This window comes from Capra hircus, chromosome 25, assembly GCF_001704415.2.
Source record: "Capra hircus breed San Clemente chromosome 25, ASM170441v1, whole genome shotgun sequence".
NCBI classification, from domain to species: Eukaryota; Metazoa; Chordata; class Mammalia; order Artiodactyla; family Bovidae; genus Capra; species Capra hircus.
In genome coordinates this window covers 37884826-37901307 of record NC_030832.1, presented here as the reverse complement: position 1 = coordinate 37901307, position 16482 = coordinate 37884826, and the positions used below count along the sequence as shown (strand labels likewise).

The 16482-nt window shown below is 59.2% G+C and overlaps 1 protein-coding gene across 1 annotated transcript; it reads left to right on the top strand.

The window, feature by feature from the left end:
* On the top strand, window positions 3238-15895 carry ARPC1B (actin related protein 2/3 complex subunit 1B). Its single transcript, XM_018040220.1, has 10 exons — window positions 3238-3334; window positions 9611-9687; window positions 10384-10488; window positions 10921-11143; window positions 12110-12217; window positions 13024-13230; window positions 13316-13391; window positions 14284-14489; window positions 15187-15277; window positions 15577-15895. The coding sequence occupies exons 2-10, from the start codon at window positions 9624-9626 to the stop codon at window positions 15613-15615; spliced, it is 1119 nt and encodes a 372-aa protein (XP_017895709.1). The 5' UTR covers window positions 3238-3334; window positions 9611-9623; the 3' UTR covers window positions 15616-15895.

Sequence of the window (16482 nt, the reverse complement as noted above, 5' to 3'; positions counted from 1 at the left end):
TGTTGATTGATAGGGACAGAATAAAGAGACACAGTAGGTGATTTAAATAGTTAATCCCATGAGGAGACTGTAAGTAGAAAAAAATATGGGACGTGCATCTGAGTGAATTCCAGGAGTTGGTGATGGACAGGGAGGCTTGGCATGCTGCGATTCATGGGGTCACAAAGAGTCGGACACGACTGTGCGACTGAACTGAACTGAAGTCGGAAAAAAATACAGCTAGCTGCTGTAAGCTAACGAGCAGGTTTGCTTGGCAACAAAACCATGCGACAGACGCACGGGTCTAGCCCCAAAAACAATGAGACAATGGTGGCACCAGCCCCACATCCTGCCCAGTGAGCTCAGAAAGGTGAGGATCCCTCGGACATGCTCTCTGCTCACAGGAAAAACAGTTTTTGCTGGCCGTGTCAGGACAAGCAACTCCCCTGCCCAGCCTGGAGGGGGAGCTGATGATGGAAGAAACAGGTGTTCTCCCCCTCCCCACTTTTCCTTTCATTATAAACCTGTAGCCCACCAAGTTCTCTGGCTGCAGCAGCCCTTCACCCGCCCGCTTGTAAGCCTCACAAGCCCCCTAATAAATTACTTATTATCTATCACTTTGTGGAATTCTTTCTGCACTGAGACATAAAGGGGTGGTATCAGAGCTCTTCAGAGCCCCCAGATGACACCACATGGGTTCAGCGTGGCTTGGGCTGTGAGCAGGCCCAGGTTGGGGCGCACTTGGCGTGTGTACCCGGCCTCCGTGCGGCGTACCTTGGCCGTCCCAGGCTTACCTTGGAAGAAGGCTTAGGGTCTCTCCTCTTTCTTCCTCCCCACAGGGTACTGGGTGGCACCCTTTGATCTCAGGGAGAGACCCAGGGTCCCCATCCAGGGGTGGGCACGGGCTGAGACTGAAGGAGAAGGGGGTGGGCGCTGCTGGAAAGACTTGCCCCCTGGCCTCCCACTGCCTGGGCCAGCCCACCACTGCCTGAGCCCAGAAGCCCAGAGCGAGGCTGCCCTCTTGTGATCGGGAGGCAATAAGGCCAGTGCAGTGAGGAGGAAGGAGCAGAGAGCCGGGGAGGAAGGAGCTGGTGAGCCCGAGACCCTGCGCCAGCCCCAGGCCGACAGCCCTCCCTAGCCCCAGGCCGACAGCCCTCCCTGAGTGGGCTGGCCCTGAGGAGTCAGCAGGGCCGCAGGGCTGTCTTCCTGGGAACCCTGAGAAGGCAGAAAAGGGAGTGTATCGCATTTTCATCCCAGGGAACCGGGGGAGGCAGATTCCAGGAAGACACACATCTCTGAGTTCTTGAAACTCCAGGTTCTCCCCACCCAAGGACTTGCTCCACTGGAGGCTTAGAGCACTGTCCCCCAATGGAGCCATTTCAAATAACGCATACACACCCCCCCCACCCCCACCCCCCCACCCCCCGTCGCTTCCCAGCTTGAGGTGTGTTCCCTATCTCTCGGGTCTTTCCACAAGGACTGCAAGGCCTGTGAGGTAGGCGAGCAGGGCTTGTTAGGGCTCAGCCTCACTTCACAAATGCGGAAACCCAGGCACTGCAAGAAGAGCAGCCTGAAGCCACACTCCAGGTCAAGCGGCTGAGTCAGAGCTGGGTTCAAACTTCTGGCCCCACGGGTTCCTTCATTCATTGATTCATTCGGCAAATGCCTACCGAGTGCCTCCTGAACGAATAACACAAACACGCTTTCTGCTCGCACTCAGCTAGCATTGGCTCATCAGATCAGCTCAGTTTCACAATGAGGGAAAGGGAGGCCTTGGGTGTGCATATTTGTTAGAACACTGCTGGGGATGAGTAACAGAGAAACAACTCAGGAGTGGATTCCCCGGCTCACATATCTGAAACCCCTGGAGTCAGGCTGAGCTCAGGCTGCTGTCGGAGGTTGACCAGGGAGGGCTGTGGTCATTTCCTGGGACTTTCTGCATCTCGATCCCCACCACCCTCGCTGCCCCACTCCCTGTGTCATCAGGCTTCCCAAATTCCAGAAGGTACTGCTTTCTCCTCTTCATCCGAAGAGGATGAAGGATGACTGCTTTTCTCCAGTCTTCATCCGAAGTCCTGGGCTTTGCTTTGACCAACTCTTAGGTCACAAGTCCAGGACTAGGGTGAGAGCACTGCAGGGGGAGGAGGCCACCATCGGAGGTGGGGCTCAGTCCCACCTAGGGGTGTTCCCTGGGCATCTGCAAAGCTGGGGAGAGGCAAGTGGAATCCAAGGATGCAGGTGTCACCGCGGCATTGAAGTGCCCTTGTCCTTACGGGAGGGGGGGTAGCTGGTACAGATCACTTGAAGCTTTTTTCTGACTGAAGCCATCACTTATATTTGCCACTGCTGGATGTGGTAGTGTGGAGTTGGGGGTGGGGGTCCTGCTAATAGCCCCTCAGTATCTGCCCAGAGCCAGGAAGGAGCTAGAGTTTACCAAGCACCCTGTGTGCTCATCTCAAAATGCTCCTCACCTTTGGACGCATTTCCTCCTCCCGGCCACCCGCAGGTTGGGATTGTGTAATGGGAGCCGGGACTGGTGAGCCCAGGACCCTGTTGAGGGGGTCAGGGACAAAGTGACCTAAGAGACACTGACCCCTGTCCTGCAACATAAAGGTAAGTGGGCCAGGTGTGGACAGGGCGTGTCAATGTTCCAGGCAGAAAGAAGAGCAAGGGTCAAAGCCGGGAGACATGTGGGTGCCCGGGACCTCCTGAGACCCCACACCATCCGCCCATGCCACTTAGTGTCTGGCTGAGCGGAACGCTGGGGGAAGCGCCACCTGCCGGTCATCCCCATTGATGAGGCAGGGGGCAGGGATGGAGAGACCCCTCCCACTGGACCACCTGGCCCAAGACCCACCACATTCGGGCGGCTGCGAGTCCGCTGTGACTTAAGGACGGGAAGCGGTCTGCGGTGGAAAGAGCATCAGGAAGTGGGCCCTGGGAAGGGGCTGGACCAGCCGAGGGCTCCCCCGTTTTGACGTGAGGACCCCGGCAGCAGGCCGGCGGCCCGGACTGCCCCTGATTGCCCACACGCCCCGCACATGCGGAGGTCTGGTCCCCGCTGGGAGGGGGCCCGAGGCCGACAGAGACGTGCGCCCCTCGCCGAACCTCAGTCTCCCCGCCCGACACGCGGAGAGGAGAGCACGCCTTCCGGGCGGCCCGGGTGGGCGCGGCCCCAGGCGGGGAGGGAGGGCGGGCCCGGGGCTCCCCGCCCGCCGCCCGGCCCCGCCCCGGCCCCGCGGGGCTGAGCCCGGAGGCCCCGCCCCCCGCCCACGAGGAAGTGGCCGCGCGGCGCGGCGCCCAGAGCGGGTTCGGCGCGTCGACTGCCCAGAGTCCGCGGCCGCTGCGCCCCGAGGTGAGGGGGCGCGGGGGCGGCCCGGAATGCCGGGGTCGAGGGGAGCGCGAGGAGGGGGCGCGTGCAGGCGGGGAGGGCGTGGCGGGGGGTCGCCAGGAGGTGGGGGGCCGCGGGGAGCTCAGGGACGAGAAGGGGGCACTGAGGGCCCCCCTGGACGTGAGCGGGCGCGCGGGGCGCGGGGTGCTAGGGGGCGGGCGGGCAGGCGACCTCCTCCGGTCGAGGGCGCCGCAGGGCTCCCCGCACTGCGTGCCTTCGGGGCGCGCGAGCCCGCGCGTCCACCTCCGCGCCCGGCCCTCTCGGCCTCCCCTCTCTGCCGTCCCCCCACCCCCGACTCTGCCCGGCCGTCGGTGTGCCCCGTTATTTCGAGCCGGAGGGCCCCCACGCCCAGTCACTTCCCCTCCATCCTTCAGCCTTCCGGGTTCCTCCAGCGGGGAAATGAGCTGGCGCCCCCGCCCGCCTCGCCCCTCCTCCCTCCCTCCTTCTCTCCCGGCCCCCAGCCCTCCGCCGACCCCGGGGCCAGGTCGAAGGGGTCCGATCCAGGGGGGATTGCTGGGGTCCGGGAGGCGGACCTCCTGAGCTCGCGGGCGCTGGACCGGCGCGTTCCGAGCAGCCCCTCTCTCGCCGGCGGCCCAGGGACCGCGGCCAGGACTGGGGCAGGGCCGGGACCTCGGGGCAGCGACGGTGACACAGAGGTTTGCTGGCATGAAGCAGCCTTAGCGGGCCCGGTACAGACGCGGAGCTGGAGGGCTCTCCGTTTCATCTGGGCTGTCCCGGGAACCCCCCACCCCCAGCCTGGCGGGCACTGCTGCCCGGTGGTTAAGAGCACCCTGGGCTGGCAAGGTCTTCCAGACCAGAAGCTGCTAAGAGCGCCAGCGTCTTCCTTCACTGGCCACTGACCTTAGCAAGCCGCCTAACCTCCCTGGGCCTCAACTTTGCTTACCTGCAAAATGAGGAACTTTCAAGCTGGGAGGTTTACATGTGATCATGTGTGTAAGACACTTGGCAGTGTGCCAGGCACACACACGGGCTAAATGTGCACTGTTATTGTCCTTGCTTTTATTATAAGGCCTGCCTATACACTTATCACCTCTGAGATTTAGGGTCAGAACCCCACACTGTGCCGTTGTAGGAGCTGGTGAGGGCGCACACTTTGGTTTTTGTCTGCATCTGTTTCTTACTCGTTAAAACAAACACTAGAAGAGTTCTGGGGCTTCTCTTAGGGCGTAAAAGAGAATGTATGTCAAAGTCCTGGGTAAATTCTGGGCATTTAAAGAAGCCAAGTAAATTAGTTAATTATGTATGTGTATATAATCCACACGTCTTAAATCAACGTGTTTGCTGTTTTTCTTTATGTTTGTAGTCATCTGCATTTTTCTATCCTGTCACCATTATAAAGAGAGTTACTATGAACATGTTTGCTTAAAAAAAAAAAAAAAGGCAGTGGCTGTGTTTTTTAGCATTGAAATGAATTTATGCCACAAAAAAATGTTAACAATTTTAAAGTTCCTGTTAATGGTATTTTGTTCTGTTTGTTTCCACCTGGTTGGTTGGAATTGTATGTTACCACACTGCCCTTCAGAGAGACTTAACAAATTAGCAACAAATGAGAATTTCTCCACAGTCTTGCCAGCATCAAGTTTCATGTGTTTGGGGGGTTTATTTGTTCTGTATTATTTTAGCTAATGCTTTATGGTGCGTTAGGATGATTTTCACTTGTCTTGCTTGACTTGACTTTGCCTGGCTTGTAAGACCTCAGCAGTGGAGTTGGGGAGGAGGGATTGGTTGGTCTTTTGGGGTGACTAGGGTTGTTCCACACACAACAGGAAGTTGAGTAACAGCTCAGCACGAGTGCAAAATGGCTTGCTGGCAGCTCCCTCGAGTGGCTGAGCTGGGTGGGGACTTCCCTGAGTGTCTGCAGAGCAGAGTTCCTTGCTCCAGGCAGCTCCTGCCTAGTTTAGCCTCAAATGCAGCCAAACCTCTGGATGCAGAAAAGGCCGGGCTGGCAAAGCTTCTCTGAAAGCAAGAAGGAACCTACACCCAGTGCCTCGTCCAGCCCCAGCCTTTTCTGGATAGAGATGTGGGGGAAACATTGGCAGGAGCACCCAGTCAGTATCGAGAGAGTCAGAATGTGAACCCAACGTGTAAGGAAGAGACGTGAGGTCTGAGACCCTTGGCTGAGCAGCTGGGAGCTTCACCTGGTTTGGTTTGCTTTGCTTTGGAAGGGCGCTGTATTCTCCCCAAATCCTCACAGAGGACCTTTTAAATGAAAGATCTCTGAGCTTTTCGGATCATGGACCCTATCAGGAAAAAACCTTGAGCTCATACTCCCAGTAAATATTTACAAGTTGCATATATGTACCAGTGAAATAATAGGGCTGGTCTGTAAGGAATAAACTAAGATAGATGTGATTTCATTCATGCAGTCACAGTCAAGCAGTATTTGCTGAGCACCTACTATGTGCTGGGCACTCTTAATTGGCACTGGGGAAGCACTTAACGAACAAAACGAATACCCCTGCGCCCATGGAGTGTATGTTCCCACCCCAGTATGTGGTCCTTGGCAACCCCTGCCTGGACACCCAAAGCTCCTCCAGCCATCAGGCTGCTGTCCTTTCCCTGTACCCTCAAACCCCAGCCCTGGGTGATTCCCCTGTCCATTCGTCCTGAGCACCACCATATGCCAGACATGGGGGAAGTGCTGCCTGGAGCACAGAAAGATCCAGGCTCCAGGTTGGTAGCGGGCAGCTTGGAGCCTGTGGGGTAGGTAGGGGTGGAGTAGGGGGAGTCTGTTGGGGTTTGGCCGTGCTCCCCCAGACTCACTGTTTCCAGGGTGATGGGGGCACGGAACACTAGTTATGGGCTCCCAGTCGCAATGCCATCCCCAGGGCCCCCTCCTCTCTCTTTGTCCTGGACAAGCAAGTGGGTCCCCAGAGCTGGCTCAGAGGCAGGGTCACAGGGATAAATGGGTAAATGTCCCCGGGGCCACGGCCTCATCCTGCCTTAGTCTCCACCAGAAGGCAGCACTGCAGCATCGCCTTGTCCACACCCTTGGGCAGAGCAGCCCCCAGGGCACTTTCCTCAGCCAGGGTGACTGGCAGGCAGTGGCATCCACCCCCAGCCCCTTGGCAGGGTAGAGATTTCCCTGGGAATGATGAAGGTACGGTTCCTATGGCTGGGTGGCCTGGTGTGAAGGCTGATCACACAGAATGATCCCCTGATCCAGGAGCCAGGAGGCTGAACCCCAAGGCTACAGTGGCTGGAGAAGCCACACCCCTCCCTGGGCTCCCACTTCCTCAATCGTAGCATGTGGGGGATGGGAGGCCCTGCTGGCTTCAACTGCTTTGCAGAAGTTATGAAAAAGGGGAAACATGTCTGTCTTCCTCTCTCCCACTCCTTTCAACTGTACCCCCTCCCTGCTTTAAGGTGTGGGTTAGTAGACTAGGGAGTATTCCTATCTGAATTTATACTAAAGTGTGATTGGCTGATAGGTGTGCTCTGAACCTGCCTGTCCCACTGTGCTACCATACCTCCCTCTCACATTGAGAAATTTTGGGTCCCAGGAAACAAATGGCCAGGGCTCCCCGAGTCCTCTCAGCTGTGTTATTTGTCCTCTGCAGACCCAACCTCTCCATCTTTATAGCCTGAAACCCTGAAATGTCACTAGACTGTTATGAGTCTGGCCCACAGGTCTGGACACTGTCACCAAGAGCCCACAGGGGCAGAGGTACCCGGCCGCACAGCAGGACTGGGACAGAACCAGGAAGTCAGGTTCTGCTCTGGCTCAGTCTAGGGTCCAGGACCCCTGGGGCTGCAGCCATGAGGCTTCTTTCCTTCTGGGCCACCTAGGGTGAAGGGCTGGGGGATGGGCAGCCTCCCCTGGAGTCGGGGGCCAAGAAGAACCCAGCTGGCGTTTGGAAGTGGGCATCTGACCTTAATATCCCCCCCACCACCGGTGACCTAAGGGAAAGGGGGCCAGATAAGCACAGCTTAGTGGACAGGCCTGGTGCACCCACCCTGCATCTTGGCATCTGTGGTGTAGACACGGATGACCCCCTGCCCGCCCAGCCTGGATGCAGCGGAAGGACTAGGGGAACCCCGTCTGGCCCGCTGACCTAGGCCTGTGGCTCCCAGGCGCCACTTCCGGGGCCTTTGCTTTACACAAAAGAGGCCTTATAAGGAGACAGAGGCTGGGGAGGCAGCCGCCCTGGGAGCTGCATGCTCATGTGTGTGTGTGTACAAGGCTGAGCATGCATGTGTGTGTGGGAGCAGTCACACGTGTGCAAGGCTGACCACGCACGAATGTGTGTGGCCTCAAGCCTGGCTGAGTGTCCACTTTCTTTCTTAGCAAAGGCTGCCCGAGGACCCACTGGGTCTGGGGCTGAGGGACCAGGCGGGCCCTGCCCAGTCCTGTCTGTGCACCTGTACGTGCCTGGCCGCTGCTGCTCCGGGAAATTTGCAGGACTTCCTGCTATACATTAAAGTAGGATTTGTGGTCGCTGAGCACCAGAGTCCCCAGCAGCACAGTGGGTGACACCGCAGCTTGATGGGCCCCAGCTCAGCGCTGTTCCTCCCTCAGGGGTCTTGGCTGAGACCCCCGCTGGGGGCAGAGAGACCCCAGGGTTCCAGCAGCACCCCGGCAGCCAGGGACATCAGGGCTCAGGCCTGGTCTGAGAAGTGGCCTTCCCAGGGCCCAGCCTTGGGCCACAAATCTCCCAGTCAGATGGGGGAGATGGCTGAAGGCCTGGGGACACCCAGACATGGTGGGGTGGGAGTGCTGCAGGTCTGGTTAGGTGGCCTCCCCACCAGACCACCGCCTCCACGGCCGTCATCTGGGGCTCAAGTTGAGAATACAGGAGGGCTTAGAGCTGGTGAGTGCAGAGCACTCAGGAAATGTTGCCTGGCCTTTTCTTTTAACATTTAAAAAAATAACTCAGGCTGGACGCTAATGGCAGTAAAAAAACTGTGTTCATCAAATATTTATCGAGCACTTACTATGTGCCAGGCATTTAGGCGCCGGGGGTAGCAATGTGAACAAGATGCTCAGAAGTATATGTCTCCATCAAGTGAGTTTCATTCCAGCAGGGGAAAAAGACACAGCAGAATAAAGGAGGACAATGTAACCTGTGCTCAGTAGGGTTATCTGAGGGGAAAACGAGGGACTTGAGAGTCCCTTGGACTGCAAGGAGATCCAACCAGTCCATCCTCAAGGAAATAAGTCCTGAATATTCATTGGAAGGGCTGATGCTGAAGCTGAAACTCCAATACTTTGGCCACCTGCTGTGAAGAACTGACTCGTTCGAAAAGACCCTGATGCTGGGAAAGATTGACAGCGAGAGGATAAGGGGACAGCGGAGGATGAGATGGTTGGATGGCATCTCCGACGCGATGGACATGAGTTTGAGTAGGCTCCAGAAGTTGGTGAACGACAGGGAGGCCTGGCGTGCTGCAGTCCATGGTGTCGCAAAGAGTCGGACATGATGGAGTGACTGAACTGAACTGAACTGGGAGAGTCTGGGGCTGGGGCGGGTGGCAGCCTGGATCAGAAAGCGGCCTTGAACGCAGACTTGAATGCCAGTGGGGAGGGCGGGAGCCACGTAGGCATCTGAGGGTAAGAGCTTTGAAGGCTGAGGGAACAGCTGATGCGAAGGCCTGAGGTGTGTGTGCCCAGGATCAGCCCCTGCCGGGAGGCCCCCCCTACACAGGTGAAGCACGCCAAGGGCCAGCACATCAATTCTAGACCAAGAGCTGCCGTTTCATGAACACCTACTATGTGCCAGGCGTGATGTGTTATCTTATTTCACCCTCTTAAATCTATGGGGAAGCGGGGGAGGGCAGGATTCCTATTTCCATTTTGCAGATGTGGAAACTGAGGTTCAGAGAGGGCGAGTGACATGCCGGGGTCACACAGCTGGCAAGCAGTGTGGCTGGGCTCCACCCTGGGCTCCCTGTGACTCTGGGAGGCTGAGGCGGGGAGAGAAGGGGTTCAAGAATGTCCACTTTGGGTCTTTCCAGATGAGTAGGAGTTTGCTGGACAGAACAGGAGGGGGGACATTTGGTGGCATGGAGAGGGTTAGCACGTGGAACTGGCCTCCCAGGACCATCAGGCTTGACCTTCCCTGCAGAGGGAAAAGAGCACGTGCGAAGGCCAGCAGGCCTGGCACGCTCCTGGAGGGGGACGGTGCTCCACCCACGGGGAAACTGAGGCACAGGTGATGACACCCTTCCCCGAGGCCAGAAGGGGTGCTGACCTGTGTTCCCTCCCTGTCTTGGGCACAGGAGCCAAGCAGCCATGGCCTATCACAGCTTCCTGGTGGAACCCATCAGCTGCCACGCCTGGAACAAGGACCGCACCCGTGAGTCCTCGAGGCTCCCTGTGCCAGCTGCACCCATGCTTCACCCCCGACCCTGAGATCCTGAGTGTTGGGAGAGAAGGGACCCCAAGCAGGGTAGCCAGGCGAGCAGGCCTTGAGGGTTGGAGGCCAGAGGGCAGCCCCGCTTGTGCTGGGCACTACTGTGGGCGCTGGGCAGGTGGCCTGTCCTCTGCTAGTGAGGGCCTGGGGGTGGCAAGTGTAGCCTGCAGGGAAATGAGCTCCGAGGGAACAAGCAGGGTAAAGGGAAACGATGGAGCCGGGGGCTGGCTTCCAAAGGGTGGCCCGTGAGGCCTTTCAGGGGAGGTGACGTTTGCACGGAGACCCGAAGGAAGTGAAGAAAGTCAGCGTGCGAGTGCAAAGGCCAGGGCGGGTGCAGCGACCCCAAGGTCGCAGAGCCTGGGGTCATCAGGAACAGCCCAGAAACTGTGGCTGGAGCCTGGTATCCCCGGGGGCAGAGCTGGGGGGTGGGGGGAGGCAGGGAGAACTCGCAAGACTGCCTTAGGGATGTTGGGGGTGGTGGACACAGCTGAGGAGTGGCCAAGCCCTGAGGAGGTGTCCCAAGGAGGGGGGGTGGGTCCGGTGAGACCCGAGGCAGAGGAGAGGCCAGTAACAAAGGGCAAGGTGCTTCCCAGGTGGCCCGTGAAGGGGAGCCTGAGCGCGCGCCCGTCTCTCCTGCAGAGATCGCCATCTGCCCCAACAATCACGAGGTGCACATCTATGAGAAGAGCGGCAACAAGTGGGTCCAGGTGCATGAACTCAAGGAGCACAACGGACAGGTGACAGGTGGGTTGGGCTTCTGGGATCACCCTCCTGAGCGAGGGCAGGGCAGAGCCAGGCCGTCCCCCTACTCACGGTGTTAGGTAGGAGAGTTTGGGTTGCAAGCATTGATAACAGAACCCTGATTCAGACTGGCTGAAGTTATAAAGCAGTTACATGGATGGGTTCATGTTACTGAAAAACACAGATGTTGGAAGGCTTCAGGAAAGGCTTGATCCAGCACGTCAGCATTACCAGGGACCCATTTCTATTTTTGTCTCTTGGCTTGGACTTCCGATGTGTTTGCCGATAGCTGAGAGAGCTGTAACACCCCCAGTGAACTCTAGCAGCACCCCCTTATTCAGTCCTGATTGTGACCTTGAAGCCCCTCCTCTGTGGACACTGTCGAGCCACCTCTGCTTGGATGGCTTCAGCCTAGTCCTTCCTCCCACCCCACAGGCATTGACTGGGCCCCAGAGAGTAACCGCATCGTGACCTGCGGCACAGACCGCAACGCCTACGTGTGGACGCTGAAGGGCCGCACGTGGAAGCCCACGCTTGTCATCCTGCGCATCAACCGCGCCGCTCGCTGTGTGCGCTGGGCCCCCAAGGAGAATAAGTTCGCTGTGGGTAGTGGCTCCCGTGTCATCTCCATCTGCTATTTTGAGCAGGAAAATGACTGGTGGGTGCCCGGGTGGGGTCAGCGTGGGTTTGGAGGGACCTGGGGCTGCAGACCAACAGGTGGTGGGACAGGAGGGTCCCAGAAAGCCACCGGACGGGGAGTCAGGACCCCTGTTCACAGGACCCGAGAAGGGTGTCCTTTCCGGCCCTTGGCAGTGAGGCGAGGGGCTCCCTGCACAGCGCCTGGCCTCCCCTGGCCCCCTCTAGTAATAAGGGCACAAGCCACACCAGGGCCGCTTCTGCAGGCATCACACTAAGCCCTGCACACGGACGCAATGACCCCCGCAGCCCCCTGGACTGGGTGTCTGCTGCCATCCCTGGTGGCGGTGGTGGTTTAGTCGCTCAGTCGTGTCCCACTCTTGCAACCCCGTGGACTGTAGCCCACCAGGCTCCTCTATCCAGGGGATTCTCCAGGCAAGAATACTGGAGTGGGTTGCCATTTCCTTCTCCAGGGGATCTTCCCAACCCAGGAATTGAACCCGGGTCTCCCACACTGCAGGCAGATTCTTTACCGACTGAGCTATGAGGGAAGCCCCGCTGCCATCCCCACTTTACAGCAAAGGCCCCGAGGCAAATCACCTGCCCACGGCACAGGCCATCACACACCAGGGCCCACTCACAAGCTCCAGCCACATCACAACCTTCTCTCCGGGGTCGCTGAGGGCAGAGGACGGGCAGGAGCTCGGAATGGGGTCCTAGAGACTTGGGTTCAGGTCCCACCCTGACCAGTGAGCAGCCTCGTGACTTCTTAACCCGGCGGCCCCAGGGTAGTTGCGAGGTTGAAAGGAGACCAGAGGTGGTGCTCCCATCCAGGGAGGGACCCAGCTGGCCCGGGCCCTTCCCTCCTGGGACCTCTGCAGTCTGCAGGGCCCAGTGGGAGCCTGGAGCCCGAGGCGCTGAGGTCTGAGGGCGCTCACCTGTCTGTCCCTCTCTCCCCCGACACCTGTGTGACCGCCGCCGTGTCCAGGTGGGTGTGCAAGCACATCAAGAAACCCATCCGCTCCACCGTCCTCAGCCTGGACTGGCACCCCAACAACGTGCTCCTGGCCGCCGGCTCCTGCGACTTCAAATGCCGGTGAGGGCCGGGGCCCTGCCGTCAACACAGGATTCATCGGGGGTCGGAGGGTGGGGGGAGCCCTGTCCCGAGAGGCCTGCCTTCCAGACCAGCTCTGCTGCCAGCGGGGTGACCTGGGGCCTCAGTCCAGCTACTGTGAGGTTTTGCTCTTTGAAGGATTGTTCCTGGGTCCTCTGTCCGGCCGGTGGGGAGTCTTAGAAGGACATACACCTTTGCCACTTAATGTCAGCAGGATCTCTTTTCTAGGCCCTCCTGTCCTCATTAGAACCTCCCACTCCTTCAGCTTCCTGATTTTCATCTGAGGGGAAAAGAGTGGGTGTTTTTATTCACACTGAGATATAAATGACTGAGGCTGGGACAGTCTCTGCCTCATCATCTTAAGACCTGGAACACAGAGACTCCAACTGCCTCTGGCTGTTTCTTACTTTGGGCCCAGCACCCCTGAGTCTCCCAAGGCCTCTGGCTCCCAGCTCCAGGCAAGATGGCCTGCATTTCTGAACCGCCCCTGGGCAGTGAGGCTACAGCAGGCACCAGAGGCCCCGGCATGGAGCGGATACGGTCCTGAGAGCTCCCAGGACTTGGAGCTGGGAGACCTCCTGGCCCCGCTCCATTACACAAGTGGGCACTGATGCCCAGACTTCTCCAAGCATGAAGACTCAGGTAGTGAAAAGCCAACCCTGGTACCCACAAACTCAGCTAGGTGTTCTGGCCTCAGCAGGCCAGTTTGGGAGAGCGGGCGGGGGCTGGGGTCCCTTCTCGGGTCCCTCCCAGATCCCATCCATCCCCTTTTCTGCCTCTCCCGGCAGGATCTTCTCAGCCTACATCAAGGAGGTGGAGGAGCGGCCAGCACCCACCCCGTGGGGCTCCAAGATGCCGTTCGGAGAGCTGATGTTCGAGTCCAGCACTAGCTGCGGCTGGGTGCACGGCGTCTGCTTCTCAGACAGCGGCAGCCGTGTGGCCTGGGTCAGCCACGACAGCACCGTGTGCCTGGCTGATGCTGACAAGAAGATGGCGTGAGTGTGGGCCACTTGAGTGGGGTTGTGCCCCAGCACCGAGAACCAGGAGCAGGCGTGGCTGACATTGTGCTCTCTCTCTCAGTGTCACCACTCTGGCCTCTGAAACGCTGCCGCTACTGGCCGTCACCTTCATCACGGAGAACAGTCTGGTGGCGGCGGTAAGGAGGGGGTCTGGGAGAGGGGCTGGTGACAGCAGGTCTCCTAGTGGCCCCAAGATGCCCAGGCAGCCCTCGATTTGTCCCCGCTCACGCCTCTCCTGCCTCCCTCCCTCCCACCCATCCATCTCTGCTCGGAATAGGTGGGGTTACACTGGGGTAACGACAGCAACAATCCCCAGTGGCACCAGCGGCAGTGGCCTAACACGGGAAATGTTTGTTTCTTGCTCACTTTGTTCGGCCTGGGTACTGGGAGGGGGGCTGTCTCCCGTCTGGAGACAGGGGACGTGGGGAGCTATGCCCTGGGCCAGACCCTCCTGTTTTTACATTTTATTGGCCGATGGAAATGACAGGGCCACACCGCACTCAAAGAGTGGGTGCTTGTGGTGGCTGGAGGCAGGTGGGGGTCCTACCGTGTGCCCAGAAAGGTGCCACTCTTCCTCCGTCCCTCCCGCCCAGCTCTGTCAAGTCTCTCTTCAGGCCTCAGCAAACTTACTGGGGTCCCAGGGGGATCAGGCCCACTTTGCCTAGGGAAGGGTCCAGCCATGTCTCCCCCAGAGCACATGTGACTGTCTGGATGGGATGGGGCCGCTGGCCTCCCAGGGGAGTCCCAGACCAGCTTTCTCAACCAGATGCTGGCCTTGTGGGCGGAGGGGGCCGCTCCTAGGTGCTCAGCCGCATCTGGCCCCTGTTACTATACCCCGGGTCCCTGAGCGGGCATCGGCTGCCTGGCACTACACCCACGCCCTGCCTCCGGCACCCCCCGGATTGGTGGCCAGGGGTGCCTTGGCCTTGCACCTCCCCCAGGGCCTGGGGTTCCCCTAGAGGAAAGTGGGGGCGCTGCGCCTGCGCTGGCCAGCGCTCCAGTGGCACCCCGCCCTGCCCCTCGCCGCAGGGCCACGACTGCTTCCCGGTGCTCTTCACCTACGACAGCGCCGCGGGGAAGCTGAGCTTCGGTGGGCGGCTGGACGTGCCCAAGCAGAGCTCGCAGCGCGGCCTCACGGCCCGCGAGCGCTTCCAGAACCTCGATAAGAAGGCGAGCTCGGAAGGCAGCGCGGCGGCGGGCGCCGGCCTGGACTCGCTGCACAAGAACAGCGTCAGGTGCGGGCGGGGCCCGGGGGCGGGGCCACTTACCGGCGGCGGGACTAGGATCAGGCGGTGGGCGAGCGGGCAGCCTCGCTCTGCAGCCCTGGGCCGGTGTGGGACCGCCGCAGGGCCAGGTGTGCGGGTCTGGCGGTGGCCGGGCAGCGACCCACGGCCTCCTAGCGGGCGGGGCCTGAGCTGCAGCGGCTCTGGGGCTAGAACCTGGCGGGGAGGCGCGGAATGAAGAGTGGCAGCGGTCTCCTCGAGGACCTAGGGTGGGATCGGAGCAAGAGACCCTGAATCCTGCCAGCCGTGGGTGTCCGCCCCGTAGCAGATGAGCGAGCACGGCCAGGCCTTGGCCCTTGTCTGTTAAGCCCTCCTGTGGCCGCCGGGTCCCGTGTCTTCAGACCAGACCGTTTTGCCGACCTTCCAAGGCTCTCTGGAACTAGCCCTGCCTCCTCCCAGCCCCACCTTTGGCTGCTTCTCCCCATCACACTGTGTTGTCACTGACTCCCTGGGCGCACGTCCCCTGCCCACGCCGCCCTGTGTCGCTTGCAGACAGGCTGCTGCTTGCCTCTAGAGCAGACTTGGGAGCCCTGTCCTCTGTGATCCTTCCCAGCTGGGCGCACACACCTCACCGGAGCGGGCTCCCCCAGCAGTCAGGGGGCCCCTGGAGGGCAGGGTGGGATCTGTAAAGCCCTCCTCCTCTTTGCAGCCAGATCTCGGTGCTCAGTGGGGGAAAGGCCAAGTGCTCCCAGTTTTGCACCACCGGCATGGACGGCGGCATGAGCATCTGGGACGTGAAGGTGAGGCCTGACCTCCACCCCTGCCTCCCCTCAAGTCCCCAGAGCGGGCCCCCTACCCCCACCTTCTCCCTGGCAGCCACCTGGACACTCCAGCCCTTCGTCCCTGCAGAAGGGCCCCTCAGTAGAGTGAGGACCCCTTGGCACCCTCTGCAGTACCTTCCTTCAGGGCCAGGATTCAAACCCAGGTCACCTGACCCCAAAGGCCAGGTTGTTTCCGGCGCCAGGTCCCTGCAGGTGGTGGTGGGATGTCTGCAGGACAGCTGAGAACCAGCCTGTCTGTCCTGCTTGTCTCCTCCCAGAGCCTGGAGTCTGCCCTGAAGGACCTCAAGATCATGTGACCTGCGAGGAGTGTGCTGCCCTCGGCCCAGCTGCTGAAGCGGGTCGGGGAGGCTGAGGGCCGCTTTGCTGAGTTTCTGGGGTACCGGGTGGGGTCCCCACCAGGGCTGCTCCCACAGGAGGGGAAGGACGGGGAGGGACGGGAGGCTGCTTCTTGGCTCTGGAAGGAACGATTGCTTTTTTCTTGAAAAAATGCTTTAATTGTAAAAACTGTTCTCAAAACTCTCTGGTGGTCATGAACTGCTTCAGAACGTGGAGGTAATAAAAACACAACTGTAGACACGCTGGCCTGTGTGTCTGAAGGAGGGGTCAGTCTGGGCAGGGCACTGGTAGCTTCCCGCCGTTTGCCGGCACAGCTGATCCTCACACAGAGGCAGCTCCCCCGTGGTTGCTTCCCGCCGTCCAGCCTGGGAGCTGCCAGGACCCGCCGTCTCCTGTCACTCACTAAGCAGCCAGATGCCAAGACTGGTGACTGTACACTCTGGGCTGGTTCAGGGCTTTGAAGGAAATTACTGTTTCTCTATTTGATGTTTGCGGTTGGTTTCTCTAATAACTGCTCATTTTTTTTAGGATAATCCCCCTCCCCTTCCTATTTTACTGGGTTTTTTTAATCACATGGTTTTTAGTCTAACTAGGTAATGCATTACATCGGTAGATCTTCTAACAGTGAACTAGGCTCACATTTATAGGAAAAATGGTACCTAAAGGTGGCTCCTCTCCCACTCTTCTGGGGCCTCTCTGTTCTCAGGATAACCTCCGGAGTTGGAGGAGACCCACTGATTCTTTTTTAAATCAGGAAATATAAATTCTAAGTCCCCAGGAGACAGTTCAGGCTATATGGTTCCCCATGTGCCTGTGCAATCAGCTGC

Excerpts from the sequence above, each read along its gene's own strand:
- ARPC1B (XM_018040220.1), top strand. The coding sequence starts at position 9,624 with ATGGCCTATCACAGCTTCCTGGTGGAACCCATCAGCTGCCACGCCTGG. Across the intron at positions 13,231-13,315 it reads GATGCTGACAAGAAGATGGC|TGTCACCACTCTGGCCTCTG; the intron begins GTGAGTGTGGGC and ends TCTCTCTCTCAG. Across the intron at positions 13,392-14,283 it reads AGAACAGTCTGGTGGCGGCG|GGCCACGACTGCTTCCCGGT; the intron begins GTAAGGAGGGGG and ends CCCTCGCCGCAG.